Source organism: Danio rerio, chromosome 22, assembly GCF_052040795.2.
Source record: "Danio rerio strain M-AB ecotype USA chromosome 22, GRCz13ab, whole genome shotgun sequence".
Lineage (NCBI taxonomy): Eukaryota > Metazoa > Chordata > Actinopteri > Cypriniformes > Danionidae > Danio > Danio rerio.
This window is the reverse complement of record NC_141042.1, coordinates 1877501-1890972: the sequence shown is the minus strand read 5'-3', so window position 1 is coordinate 1890972 and position 13472 is coordinate 1877501. Positions and strand designations below refer to the sequence as shown.

The following is a 13472-nucleotide window of genomic DNA, read 5'->3' as shown; positions in this document are numbered from 1 at the left end:
AGATGCAGCTGTTTGTCTGCATTGCAGACAACCATATCCAAATCCATATCGATAGACAACCATATCCATGCTGGCACATAAAACCTAAGGATGTTCCATATTGAATCTAGTTTCGTTATGTAACTATTTATAGTATAGTAAATATTTATATCTATTTTTTTACTGAGGATTTGCACCATGTTTATTTGGACTTTATTTGGACTTTGACACATTATTTATTATTTTCTTATTTTTTATTTGTTCATTGTAAGTGGTGTTGTTTATAGTAACTAAAAATATATTATTTGGAAAAAGTCTAATTTGCTTCACTGTTCTATTATTTTGTAACATTTGTAACATACCGTATACCGCGAAACCGTCAAACCGTGGTATTGTTTTAGACGATTATCATACCGTGAAAAATTCATACCGTTACAGCCCTAGATCACTCTCATCGGCAACATTATTTGTAACTTTAAGTGAGTTTTGCAAACCTACTTTTCATTGCTTTCCTGCTCAAACTTTAACTGTTTGCAGTTCTTGTGGTCACAAACACCCTCATCTTAACTAGCGCGACTGAAAAGCGCGAGCGCATTGCGTACGCATCCCTCCATTGGAAATAATGAACTTGCATGAGCTTGCATTAGTTATTAGCCTGAGTCATCATAATTAACCCAGTGTATCTGGTTATTAGTCTCGATGTATAAACAAGCACAAAGTTGGCATAACTTTGTTTAGTTGCTGCAGTTTTGTTCTGTGCAGAAATACGCCTTTACGATTAATTAACCATGACGAATTAAATTGCGGGTAATAGTGAAACCGGTTAATCATTGCATCCTTACCGACATCTCCAACACTTTTCATTCATTCTCCTTCAGCTTAGACTCTGATTTATTAGAGGTGCCACAGCAAAATGAGCCGCCAACTATTCCAGCACATGCTTTACAGCCGAAACCCAATACTGGGAAACTGCATGCCATATTCTAAAACACAAAACAAATTGTTAAGATAAATGAAAGGTGATATGAGACAGAACTAAAACTGATGAAGTGCTTCAAGATTAATAACCTGACTGTTCCTCAGCCTTTCTCAGAGATGGGTTGCGGCTGGAAGGGCACCCGCTGCATAAAAATGTGCTGGATAAGTTAGCGGTTCATTCCGCTGTGGCGACCCTGGACTAATAAAGGGACTAAGCCGACAAGAAAATGACTGAATGAATGCTTCATTGTTGAAGAGTAATGAATAAACACAAACCTATTAGTTCTTCAGTCTCTTCCTGTTTAATTCTGCAGGGTTCTGGATCACTCATCTTCTCACTGTCCTTCAATAAACTCTGTCTTTGTCTTTCACTGATGGAGCTTCAGGAGAATAAACAGAGAAATCTGATTCATTTACACTAATTGAGGAAATAAATCATATTATGTCATATCTTGTAGGTGGCAATATGTGATACGTAATTTGCTCAATTTGATCAGCATCAGATTAGCTCATTCAGTTTTTGCTGGATACTATTGTAATTAATTTGAAAAAAGTCTCCCTATCAACATATTTTATATACCAAGTAAGTATATTTACCAAATATTTGACTAGATGTTAGCAGTAGCACATCTATGTGGTACTTACAGTAACATCAAACCTTAGAAATAACAAAACCCTTTAAAAAATAAAACTTTAACTATCAATTAAATGTTTTTTTTTTCTGCAACAAACGTATATGTTCCACAACAGATCATTATGAACAGAAACAGAGAAAAAACTGGGCTCATAACTTCCTCGCAGAGCTGCTCTCCGCCTGCTGTATTGTTTTGGTCAGCAGACACACAGATAGAGGTGAACTCAATGCAGAAACTAGTCGCAGATTGTCGCTTTAATAAACTGTAAAGTGTGTTTTATTGTTGTGTAAACACGAGAAAAAGCGTCAACGACTCACCTCAGCTCTGAAGACTCGACGCCGAATGAACGCGTCAGCTGTGACGTCATCATGGCGAGGCGGGACCAAAAACGCGCCAGAACAGCAAAAACAATCGATAATGTGGACAAAACAAATCTTTATCTCAATCGTGTGCGAGATGAAATATTGTTTTTATGCACTAAAGCTGTTAAAAATGCACTTAACAACAACAACAACAACTAAAAAAACGTAATTCATAACTTAGACATGAAACTACACTACCATCAATAAACAAACAACATTTTTAGAACTAAACCAAAATGTTAAAAATTAAATTTAATAAAATAACTAACTAAAAACAACAAATGTACCATGTAGTTCGTATATAGTTTTAAAATAACATAAAAACTATTTAATAAATTAATAAATCAGATTAATACATAATTAAAAAACAAGTTAATTAATCACTTTACTCAAAAGTAAAGCTTATTTTTTTCTGAACTGGCAGGCTACAATATGTACATGTTAAAAACATAATTAATAAAAGATAACAATTACAGGTTATGAATCCACATAAGAAAATTCAGCATTATATATAACAAACAAGCTTTGTATTTAATTTGCATAACTATTAAGTCATAAAGCCAAGTTATATAGGCCTACAATAATAAAAAATTTAGATTAGGTGACCATACGTCTTCTTTTGGGCACTTAAAAAAATGTGCACAGTCAGGGTAAGTAAATATCCTAAAATGTCAGGAGATTTAGCTTTTGTTTTGTTTTTTTTTGTCATCATTGACTGCATATTTTTGCACTACTTTATAATTTTCTTTCTCTTTAAAGGTGCCATAAACTGCATTAATTCAACTAATTAAATTAATCTCCGCATGTGCATTAGGCAAGTTTAAAAAACAATATACAGAAATGTTTTACATGCTCATTTATTACCACATAAAAATACACCCCGCATCAAAAGCTCCATATTGACCATATTTGGAATGGTCGTGAATATTAATGAGCTCCGCTTTGATGCATACTGCATGTTGTGCGCTGAAATAAACAAATTTTCTTTTCAGCTTTGTCCCTTTATTAATCCAGGGTCGCCACAGCGGAATGAACCGCCAACTTATCCAGCATAATTTTACACAGTGGATTCCCTTCCAGCTGCAACCCATACACTCATTCACACACATACACTACGAACAATTTTAGCTTACCCAATTCACCTGTATCGCATGCCTTTGGACTTGTGGGGGAAACCGGAGCACCTAGAGGAAACCCACAGGGAGAACATGCAAACTCCACACAGAAATGCCAATTGACCCTGCCAAGGCTCGAACCAGCAACCTTCTTGCTGTGAGGCAATCGTGCTACTCACTGCGCCACCATGACGCCTAGTAATCATACTTAATTTATTAAATACATTTTAACAAATGGAGATGACGACTCACTTCGTTTGCATTTAAGTGGTGGAGAGATTTATTTTAGCTACAAGTGAGTGAACTACCTAGTGTAAACCCATCTCAATAACCTATTTTGCAAGTTGTGGACAAAATAAGGGCTAAATTACAATTAAACGCGTCAAAAGAGACAGACAGAGATGTATCGTGCTGTAATTTAATGTTAAATTGTAAATGAAAACACAACCAGGAATCAATATTAACCTCTGCATAAACATTCATCCATTTTCTTTTCAGCTTAGTCCCTTTATTAATCCGGGGTCGCCACAGCGGAATGAATTGCCAACTTATCCAGCACATGTTTTACGCAGAGGATGCCCTTCCAGCTGCAACCCATCTCTGGGGTACATCCATACACACTCACTATGTACAATTAAGCCTACCCAATTCACCTGTACCGCATGTCTTTGGACTGTGGAGGTAACTGGAGCACCCGGAGGAAACCCACACGAACACAGTGAGAACATGCAAACTCCACACAGAAACGCCAAGTGACCCAGCCGAGGCTCAAACCAGCGACCTTCTTGCTGTGACGCAACTGCACTACCTACTGCGCCCCCCTCTCTGCATAAACAGAAGACGTTTAATAGAGTGCATATCTGTTATGTCTCTTCAGAAAAATGACAGTAAGATCAGAACGATTGATACAATACTTAAACGTGCATTTACACTCAACAGTCTGTGTGTTTGCTGAAAAATATGCATCAAACTCCACAATAAACACAAATTAGGAAACCATACAATTAAACAAACATTAAACCCTCTTTGGAGCGGAGCTGAATATATGTGTAATCTATATATCCTGCATTTTGCAATCTGACGCACTTGAACAGATGCAGTACAACGCATAGAAAACAATATAGTGCGGTTGGCATTTTTGCTGTGTCTACCATTTTCAAAATAAAAGTTCCAGAAAGATAGTAAGTGCAGCCCGGGGATACTCATCCTGAGGCCCTTAGATTATGCAGCGCCACTGATTCGATCCAAGACCAGCAACGAGATGATCCCAAGGTTTACATATCCTGGACCAGGCTGAATCCTGAGCAGCTGCTGTGGTGGTCTTGGTCTTGATTCCTGTGACGCTCCAGGGACAGACGAGTCTCGCTGAGGTCCAGCTTCCAGGCTCTGGTGCCTAGACTGCAGCACAAGACGTTTGGCCAGAGATGAAATGGTCGTGACCAACTGAGCCTGGTTTCTCTTGAGGTTTTTATTCTTCACTTTCGCCGATTGGTGAAGTTTTTTCCTCTCCGCTGTCGCCACTGGCTTGCATGGTTCGGGATCTGTAGAGCTGCGCATGGAAGGATTTGCTCTTCAGTGTTTGGACTCTCAGTAGTGATTGTTAAACCACACCAAACTAAACTGAACTGAACCTCTAATGCTGTGTTCACACCAGACGCAGAACGCGCGGATAAATCGAGCTATTCGCGTGTAAATAGTCACGTGAACATTTGAGTTTACTCGCTTCATACGTGCGTCAAACCCCGCTTCATACGTGCGTCAAACCCCGCTTCATTCGCGTGTCAAATTCACATCAGAACAGACGCGGATTCGCGTGATGGGCAGGGCTTCTGTCTACCCGAAGACTCTAGCTTCATAGCTAAATGGCTAACATGGATTTTATGAAGAAAATAACAGTGTTTATGTGCTTTATGGAGACTGAAAAACAGCGTCGATACGTTTAGGGTCGTGTCTGAGTCCACTACATTCTTTCAGAGGTGCATCCAGCTCTGTGAGCTCATAAACTCCTCCAGAAACTGAGCCTGGATGACGGAGGCTTTCAGCGGTGCTTCTGACTGAGCCAAGCCCAGTTTGATGAACTGTTGTCGGTGAAGGCTGGAGGATTTCCCTCGGAACACCGACAACAGGTTCTACGTCACAATCACGCCCCCACAAGAGCAAGCTTCTGATTGGTTAACGCGGCGCGAATGTACGCTGAAGTTCAGATTTTCGAAAACGAGATATCCGCCCGAAATGCTCGTTAAGCGCGTCAAATGCGCAAAACGCTCAATTCGCCCCGTGCCATTCGCGCAATTTGCGTCATTCGCGCGTATCGCACCGCAGGATGTCTATTCGCGCATTTGCATTGACTTAACATGTAAATCACTCGCGCGTGGCGCGTCTGGTGTGAACGCAGCATTAAACTGAACTGACACGGTTTCAGTTCATTATAATCTTCTATGAGAAGCTGCTTTGACACAATCTACATTGTAAAAGCGCTATACTAATAAAGGTGAATTGAATTGAATATTAATGATCCCACATGCAACATATATGATGCGGTTGATCGTTAGGTCGGGCGGACATAGAACGTGAACTAAAGTACATGCTAATGAATATCCCTATGAGCGCAACGTAACAGTCCGCATTGTGTTCCGATTGGCCTGTTTTTAAACTCACAGAATTTACATGAGAATAAGGAAACAATGGTATCTCAGGCTCAAGGTATTGACACTTGCACATACTGATCTTTTATTATATGACTATACCGAGGTACCGCACTCAAAAATGTTTCGCCGCATTGATCACATTTGTGTTTTCTCTTCAGCGTGAATCCTCCCATGTGCTTTCAGGCTTTGTAACTGAACGAAGGCCTTGTCGCAGTGTGAACACTTGTGAGGTTTCTCTCCAGAGTGGATATTCATGTGGTTAAAAAGGTATGATAATTTGGTGAACTTCTTCCCACACTCTGCACATGTGTACGGTTTCTCTCCGGTGTGAATCCTCTGGTGCCGTTTCAGTTCTCCAGCCGTGATAAAACTCTTCTCACACTCGGAGCACTCGAACTCCCTCACTCCAGCGTGGATCTTCTCATGTTTCCTTACACTCGACTGCCATGTAAATCTCTTTCCACACTCAGAGCATGAATACGGCTTCTCCTTTGTATGAACTCTACGATGGATCCTCAGATCTGAAGCCCTCAGGAATGCTTTATCGCACTGATCACATTCGTGCGGTTTCTCTCCAGTGTGGATCCTCATGTGTCGATTGAAATCTGAGGAGTGTGTGAAACTCTTCCCACACGGAGTACATGTGAACGGTTTCTCTCCAGTGTGATTCCTCTCATGTGTTTTCAGGTTTCCTGACTGGCTGAAAGCCTTGCCGCAGTGTGAACACTTGTACGGTTTCTCTCCAGTGTGCGTCATCTGATGTTTTCTCAAACAGTGTGGACGATTGAAACTCTTTCCGCACAAAGAGCATAGAAAAGGCTTGGTCTTTGAATGAACGTTAAAGTAGATCTTCATGTCTTCACTCAGGTCTGAAAATTAGGTAAAAGACAAAAAGATAGACTTTAAGGCAGAACTGCGAAGGATGCAAACGATTATACAATAGGTGTGTTTTCAGACGTGCAAATCATCATTTTGTAAGCATTGCTAAAACAAAAAGACGTGTTTGGCGCGATTTGTTGCTATTTTCCAAACAGCGCAACTTTAATAATTATAATAATTCATTTTATTTGTAAATGGTGCCTTTCTAGACACCCAAGGTCGCCTCAGAATAAGCATCAACAGTCATGCTAAAACAAATTAAAACAAATAATTAAACATTACTAAACAAGCATTGACCAAACAGGTATGAACACACATCGCAAATATAAAATAACACGATAAAAAACATGAAAAAAAATTGTTGATTGTTTAAAAAGTTTGGTCTTTAGATGAGATTGTTAAATTTTATTTATTTATTTATTTTATTTTAAGTTGCCTTTTAAAATCTGGCAGGGGGCAACAGATGAACATTAGCCCTTGTGGCTAACTCTGGCTTATTTATAGTTTTACTGTTGATTAATGAGCATTGTCCCTGTTAAATAAAATAAATTCAAATTCAAATTCAGATTTAAATGTGTCAAGACTATCACTGCTCTTTAGATCCAGGGGATGCAAGTTCCATAGCCGAGGAGCCAAAGAGCTAAAAGATCCGTCTCCCATTGTGCTTATTTGAATGCAAGGTGGTACCAGGGAGGAGTTGGCTGATCTAAGAGTGCGAGGAAGGGAGTAAATATGGAGAAGTTCAGTGAGATATTAGGAGCAAGATTATGAAGTGCCTTGAAAGTTAGAAGTAATATTTGAAAATCAATACGAAATTTTACTGGAAGCCAGAAAAGCTGGACATTAGAGAAATTAAAGGACATTAATAAACATTAATTAATAAACAATCATTTTCATGTTTTGTGCCATGTTGTTTAAAAAAGCAAGGGGGGGGGTCAGTTTATTCATGACAATCTGCATCTGTATAATGTTATTATTATTAGCAGTATTATTGATTATATGCAGATTTATATTTGTTTTAATAAGCACAAGTGTAGATGTGTCCAGCTGTGGGGTTTTGGAGGCGTCTGCATCACCATATGGGCATAAGAACAGGACGTGTGTTTGGATATAACTTTATTTTCTGACCACACTTTATTATTATTGTTCATTTATTCCTTTGCTGGAGATTAGAATTTAATTTAGAAATAGTTTTGACACAAATCTATGCGCCTAACAAAGGAAATTAAATATGTGGGCTAATGGATGTGTTCAGTGGAGTGAGTTTCCACCGTTTCCTTACTCCATCAAAGTAAAGTAGTAAAGTAGTAAAGTAAAGAGGCTGAATGGAGGAGGCTCGTTCTTTATCCTCGCGCTGCAGATGCTGTTTACTTCTTTTCTCGCTAGTGAAGCGTTTAGTATTTACACTTACAATGTCCGCCATGTAAATAGCAAATGTGTCATGGCACGATGCAAATAACTTCTAACACTAAAACTGCCGGAGGTCGCTGTATACCTAAAATCGCCAGTTTGGGTAAATTTTACAAAGCACAAATTTTGTTTAGAAACTGTTAACAAAAAAATGGTCTAGACTCAAGAAATTATTATTTCTGGATAACAAGATTATTTTAGGAGTGGGTTACGAGTTGGTTAAAATATATAAATTTGAGCCATCATACTCTGATGCACAACTTATAACTCCAGACTCTCTTCAATTCATTGCATTTTGTGTTTTTAATAGCGCTACAAATCGCCTTTTAGTCATTGTGACTTAAATCATTTATTATAACCACTAACAGTGAGTGAAATTGAAAGTAAAAGTCATTGGTGAGTATTTTCAAACATAAGCAGTGCATAAATACAAGCATTTTTTTAAATAGTGGGTAAATTTGACCTACGCTGGCGCTATAAATGTGGCACTTTTTAATCTATTTTTATCTGAACAATTTTTAATATGTTGAAATTAAATAAGGCGATTTCAGTAAAAGTCAATGACTGTGAGGCTTGAATGTTTTATTGAAGGTCTGTTATGTACATTTGAATAACAGTGATGGGTTAAATGGACCCAATGGTGTTCTAGTGTTAAAGGGAATGGGAGATCAGACTTCTTATGCTCAAAACACTCCCAGAAATCATTAAGAGAATAAGCACAACCCTGTTAGACCATGCGCCAGGGCGCAGAGCGTATTTATCCATTCTTAAAATAGCAAAAGTGGGTCCTTAATGCTTTTGCGCCCTGCGCTTTAGACCTAAGATCGGTAATATAGAGCCCATAATCGGTTCGATTAGCAGACGCCATCCTCTGTAGTTTGCTTATAGTGGGCGTTACCCGCGGCTGGTTGGGCAATGCTGATTGAAGAGAATGAAAGTGGGTTTTCTCTTATAATTAGTAACCCTCGCATACATTTATAGATTTACCTCACATTCATTTCATACAACCTCTTTAAATATGCATTAATTACTCTTCAATTAAACCAAATAATACAATCTGGAAGGGGGAACTTCATATTTACTCACCATGATAGTTTTTTGTGTGTAAACGCAGAGAAGACAAATATGTGAAACTCCTCCCACAGGCGACGCAGTGAAACGGTTTCTCCCCGGTGTGGATCTTCTTGTGTGCTCTCAGTTGTCCAGACTTGCTGAATATTTTGTCGCAGTGCGAACACCTGTAAGGTGTCTCTGCAGTGTGCGTCCTCATGTGATGCTCGAGATCGTATTTGCGGCTGAAAATCTTTCCACACTGAGTGCAGGTGCAACCTTCTCCAGCTGCTTGGTCTATTATAAAGCCGTGTTCTGTGTTTGAGTGAGTTTCAGTTTCACTTTTGACATGATGTTTCTCCTCATCTTCACTCAGTTCTTCACTCTCCTCCTTCACCACCACTTCTGAAAAGTAAGTTACATTTTTAAAGGCTAATTTTTAGCTAACAGAAAGCGCTAAGCTAGTAGATCTGGGATATTTTGGCCCCGTTTACACTGTCAGGTCTTGATGCCCAATTCCGATTTGTTGTCAGATTTTTACGCCTGTCAGTTTACACGTTCTTTTAATTGTGACCCATATCCGATTCATGTGTATACACTTGCTATACAATTTACGAAGTTGCGCATGCGTAAAGGCAGGTTCTAGCATATGTGCCACACTAGACACAATAGAAGAAATTGTCTTGCTTTTAGCTCTGCGAAATATACAAAGTTCGCCCAACTTTAAAATGATTTTGAGGCGGAGGAGGTGGGAAAGGGCCATCATCACCGCTTGCGCCTGGTTTATATATGGTGTCCCCCACCATTCAGAGGAATTTGTGAGGTACGAGAGAAATCTCAGATCTGTTGGGAGCAAATTGTTGTGACTGACCACTTTCCTCCTCTGTGTTTCCTCTGTTGTTGTTGTTTACCGCGTCGGCGTCTCCACACACGCTCTACCTTCTACGTCATTAAACCGCCGGAGAAGCACCACATTGTCACAAGTTTAATGACGTACAAAACGAAATGCCTCAATAAATCTGAACTGCCTGTTTACATGATAGTCGCATCGTCACATATCTGATTTATCTCCACATATGAAGGAGGCCTGAAACCAATCTCTGAATATCCGAATGTATGCGTATTTTTCGTGTTTACACGGTCATAGAACAGATCCGATCTGTGTCACATGAGCAAAAAAATCGGAATTGGGTCACATTTAAGTGGCAGTGTAAACTGAGCCTTAGTTTTAGCAGACAATGCTCAAGGCTAGGTTTGAGTCATTAATAAAGTTAGGAAAAGTCATGTTTACATTACACCTGTGGTACAAAAGCTGAGATTATATATCTGAGACAGCGTGCACATCTCAGCCAAACACATAAGCGCTCTTAATCATGAAAATTCGACTCCATGGCTGTTTCTCAATACGTGTTCTTCAGCGGTCCGGCGTCCTCGTGTTCTCATGTAACATCATCATCAGCTGCCAAGGTTGTTCCAATACTCAAGACCGCAAGTATGGGGGACGCGCGAAACTTCCCGTATTTGTTCTTCATATCGAGGACGCACTGATGCAGACTTGAGCACCGAACTCGCTCTGGAAGTCCCAGAAGTCATTGTGACTGGAGGTGAGAAGCACAGCATTTTATTTCGATTTATTATTAAAGTTCAGAGATATCACTTATTCACCTCAGGAGTTTCCCTAAATGAGATGGTGAAAGTAAACAAAATTTCTAGAACTGCTTGATTGTGCAGATTCGCACCCTATAACATCAGAAAGATCCGACCCTTCTTATCTGAACATGCAGTTCAACTCCTTGTTCAAGCTCTTGTTCTCTCCAAACTGGATTACTGCAACTCTCTACTAGCCGGGCTTCCAGCTAACTCTATCAAACCTCTTCAGCTGCTCCAGAACGCAGCAGCACGAGTGGTCTTCAATGAACCTAAAAGAGCACATGTCACTCCGCTGCTAGTCCGTTTGCACTGGCTGCCAGTTGCTGCTCGCATCCAATTCAAAGCTCTGATGTTTGCCTAAAAAGTGACTTCTGGCTTTGCTCCTTCTTATCTGCTCTCACTTCTGCAGATGTATGTGCCCTCCAGAAACTTGCATTCTGTGAATGAACGTCGCCTCGTGGTTCATCCCAAAGAGGGAAGAAATCACTTTCGCGAATCTGCCCAGTTGGTGGAATGAACTCCCTAACTGCATCAGAACAGCAGAGTCACTTGCTACTTTCAAGAAACGACTAAAAACTCAACTATTTAGTCTCCACTACACTTCCTAATCTGCAATTGCCTCTCTGAATATCACGCTAACTGTACCCCAAAAAAAAAATACTAATACTACTAATACTTCCCTTCTTAGACTTTACAGACCTGAAACTTGCCTACAGCACTTATTCATTGTTGCTCTTGGTTGTGTAAATTGCTTCCTTGTCCTCATTTGTAAGTCGCTTTGGATAAAAGCGTCTGCTAAATGACTAAATGTAAATGTAAACATTAACATGAACATCCTAATAAAGGAATAAACACATTAAGGATGTTTGTTTGCTGAAATTCGTATTAAAATCGGTTTTATTTATATTGTGCAACGCATATTTATAATGTTTTATGCAGAGAACATATTTTGAAAAGGGAAAAACAATACATTGTTGTATGAATGCTGTTATATTAAAATAATTTACCATTTAAAACGCGTGAAGGTCACGTGACCATCAGGAAGAACGCAGCATCTCGTTTCTCAGAGGACACATTCTCTGTTCTCGCGGTCTCCTGAGTTCGTTCTTCCGAGGACACCTGGCAAGACCGCTCTCCACAAGACCGCTGGCCGGTTCTCTGCGTTCTTGGAATTGCCCATGTTCAAGTGGTGTAAGAATTTGGAGGAATACGGAGTACAGCACTGTGACGACCCCTTGTGGTTGTTTGTGGCTGGGGTGTGGGTGTCTGTCTGTGCGTGTTCCAGGTCCAGCTGATTGCGCCAGGATTGAGAACACCGGTTTGTGATTGAGTTGCTCTGCTATAAATAGTGTGTCCGTTTCAGACGTGGATGAGGAGGCTGCATGCGGAATCTGGCCACTTACTTTTCGTCTCGGTCTTGGACCTGAGTGGGCTAGCAACATGACCTTTGATAATAGTAAATAAATATATTTTTCTACCGCATTTGCACTCGTCTTCTTCTTATTAGTGGTGACCGGTTTAGGTCATAACAGCACCCTCTACTGACAAAAACTGGGCTCAGGAAAAATTGAAGAGAATCTCAACCCAGTTGTAAAATCTCAGAATCAATGCAGTATTCCTATTGTATCCATCCCTACAGCAGTAGGCACAATTAACTCAACATAACATTGACTACATTAAACCCACCAGCTAACATTTTCCAACACTGAGCAGGTTCTTAAACAGCTTATTGGTCGTTGTCTTTACCAGCTCAACAGATTTTAGTATTGAAGAATAATGAATAAACACAAACCTATTATTTCTTCAGTCTCTTCCTGTTTAATTCTGCAGGGTTCTGGATCACTCATCTTCTCACTGTCCTTCAATAAACTCTGTCTTTGTCTTTCACTGATGGAGCTTCAGAGGAATAAACAGAGAAATCTGATTTATTTACACTGATTGAGGAAATAAAACATTATGAAGTTATATTTTGTAAGTGATACTATTAAGTAAAAACTATTAGTAAAAATGTAACTAAACTATTGACGTGGCATTAAGAGGATTTCAGCAGCTCTGATAATATTGATGAGCCTCAGACTCTAAGCACTCAATAAACAGCCATTCAGCATTAGCAGCATGAATACTATAAAATAAAAACAATGCAAAATGCATATGTATCAACATCTAGCTTTAATAAAAAGTATTTACACCACTTAATTAATTAGATTATTAGCATTACACAAACTAAGAAATCACAAAAACCTTTAAATACTAAATTTAGCCATAAACTATTAATTTAACATTTTAGCATACAATCTCACACATCTGCTTGCAGTGGATTCCTATTAATTCCCTTCACAGATCACACTTTGTGGCATAACAAACATGAAAAGACTCAAACACTAATGTAAACAGAGCAAAACACATTCACTCATATTGTCCTCAGAGCTCCTCTCCGCCTGCAGTATTGTTTTGGTCAGCAGACACACAGATAGAGGTGAACTCAATGCACAAACTAGTAGCAGATTGTCGCTTTAATAAACTGTAAAGTGTGTTTTATTGTTGTGTAAACACGAGAAAAAGCGTCAACGACTCACCTCAGCTCTGAAGACTCGACGCTGAGTGAACGCGTCATTGATGACGTCATCAGGACGAGGCGGGAGCCAATTGAAATATGTTGACAATTTTAATTGAAATTGATTCCATACTTAAAGCTATTCGTCTATCAAACAACAAGAAATTCTGCAAGTTAATAGAAACTTATGAAAATGTCATGCTTCCAGTGTG

General features: G+C 39.4%; 1 protein-coding gene across 1 annotated transcript; it reads right to left on the bottom strand.

Annotated features, from left to right (window-relative positions):
• Window positions 1–2801: 2801 nt before the first annotated feature.
• On the bottom strand, window positions 2802–13309 carry LOC100329844 (uncharacterized). The gene is made up of 4 exons (NM_001446856.1): window positions 13283–13309; window positions 12499–12602; window positions 9093–9461; window positions 2802–6586 (listed from the first exon to the last, which is right to left on the bottom strand). Exons 2-4 carry the CDS (start codon window positions 12551–12553, stop codon window positions 5853–5855), a joined length of 1158 nt encoding a protein of 385 aa, NP_001433785.1. The 5' UTR covers window positions 12554–12602; window positions 13283–13309; the 3' UTR covers window positions 2802–5852.
• Between the last annotated feature and the right edge of the window lie 163 nt (window positions 13310–13472).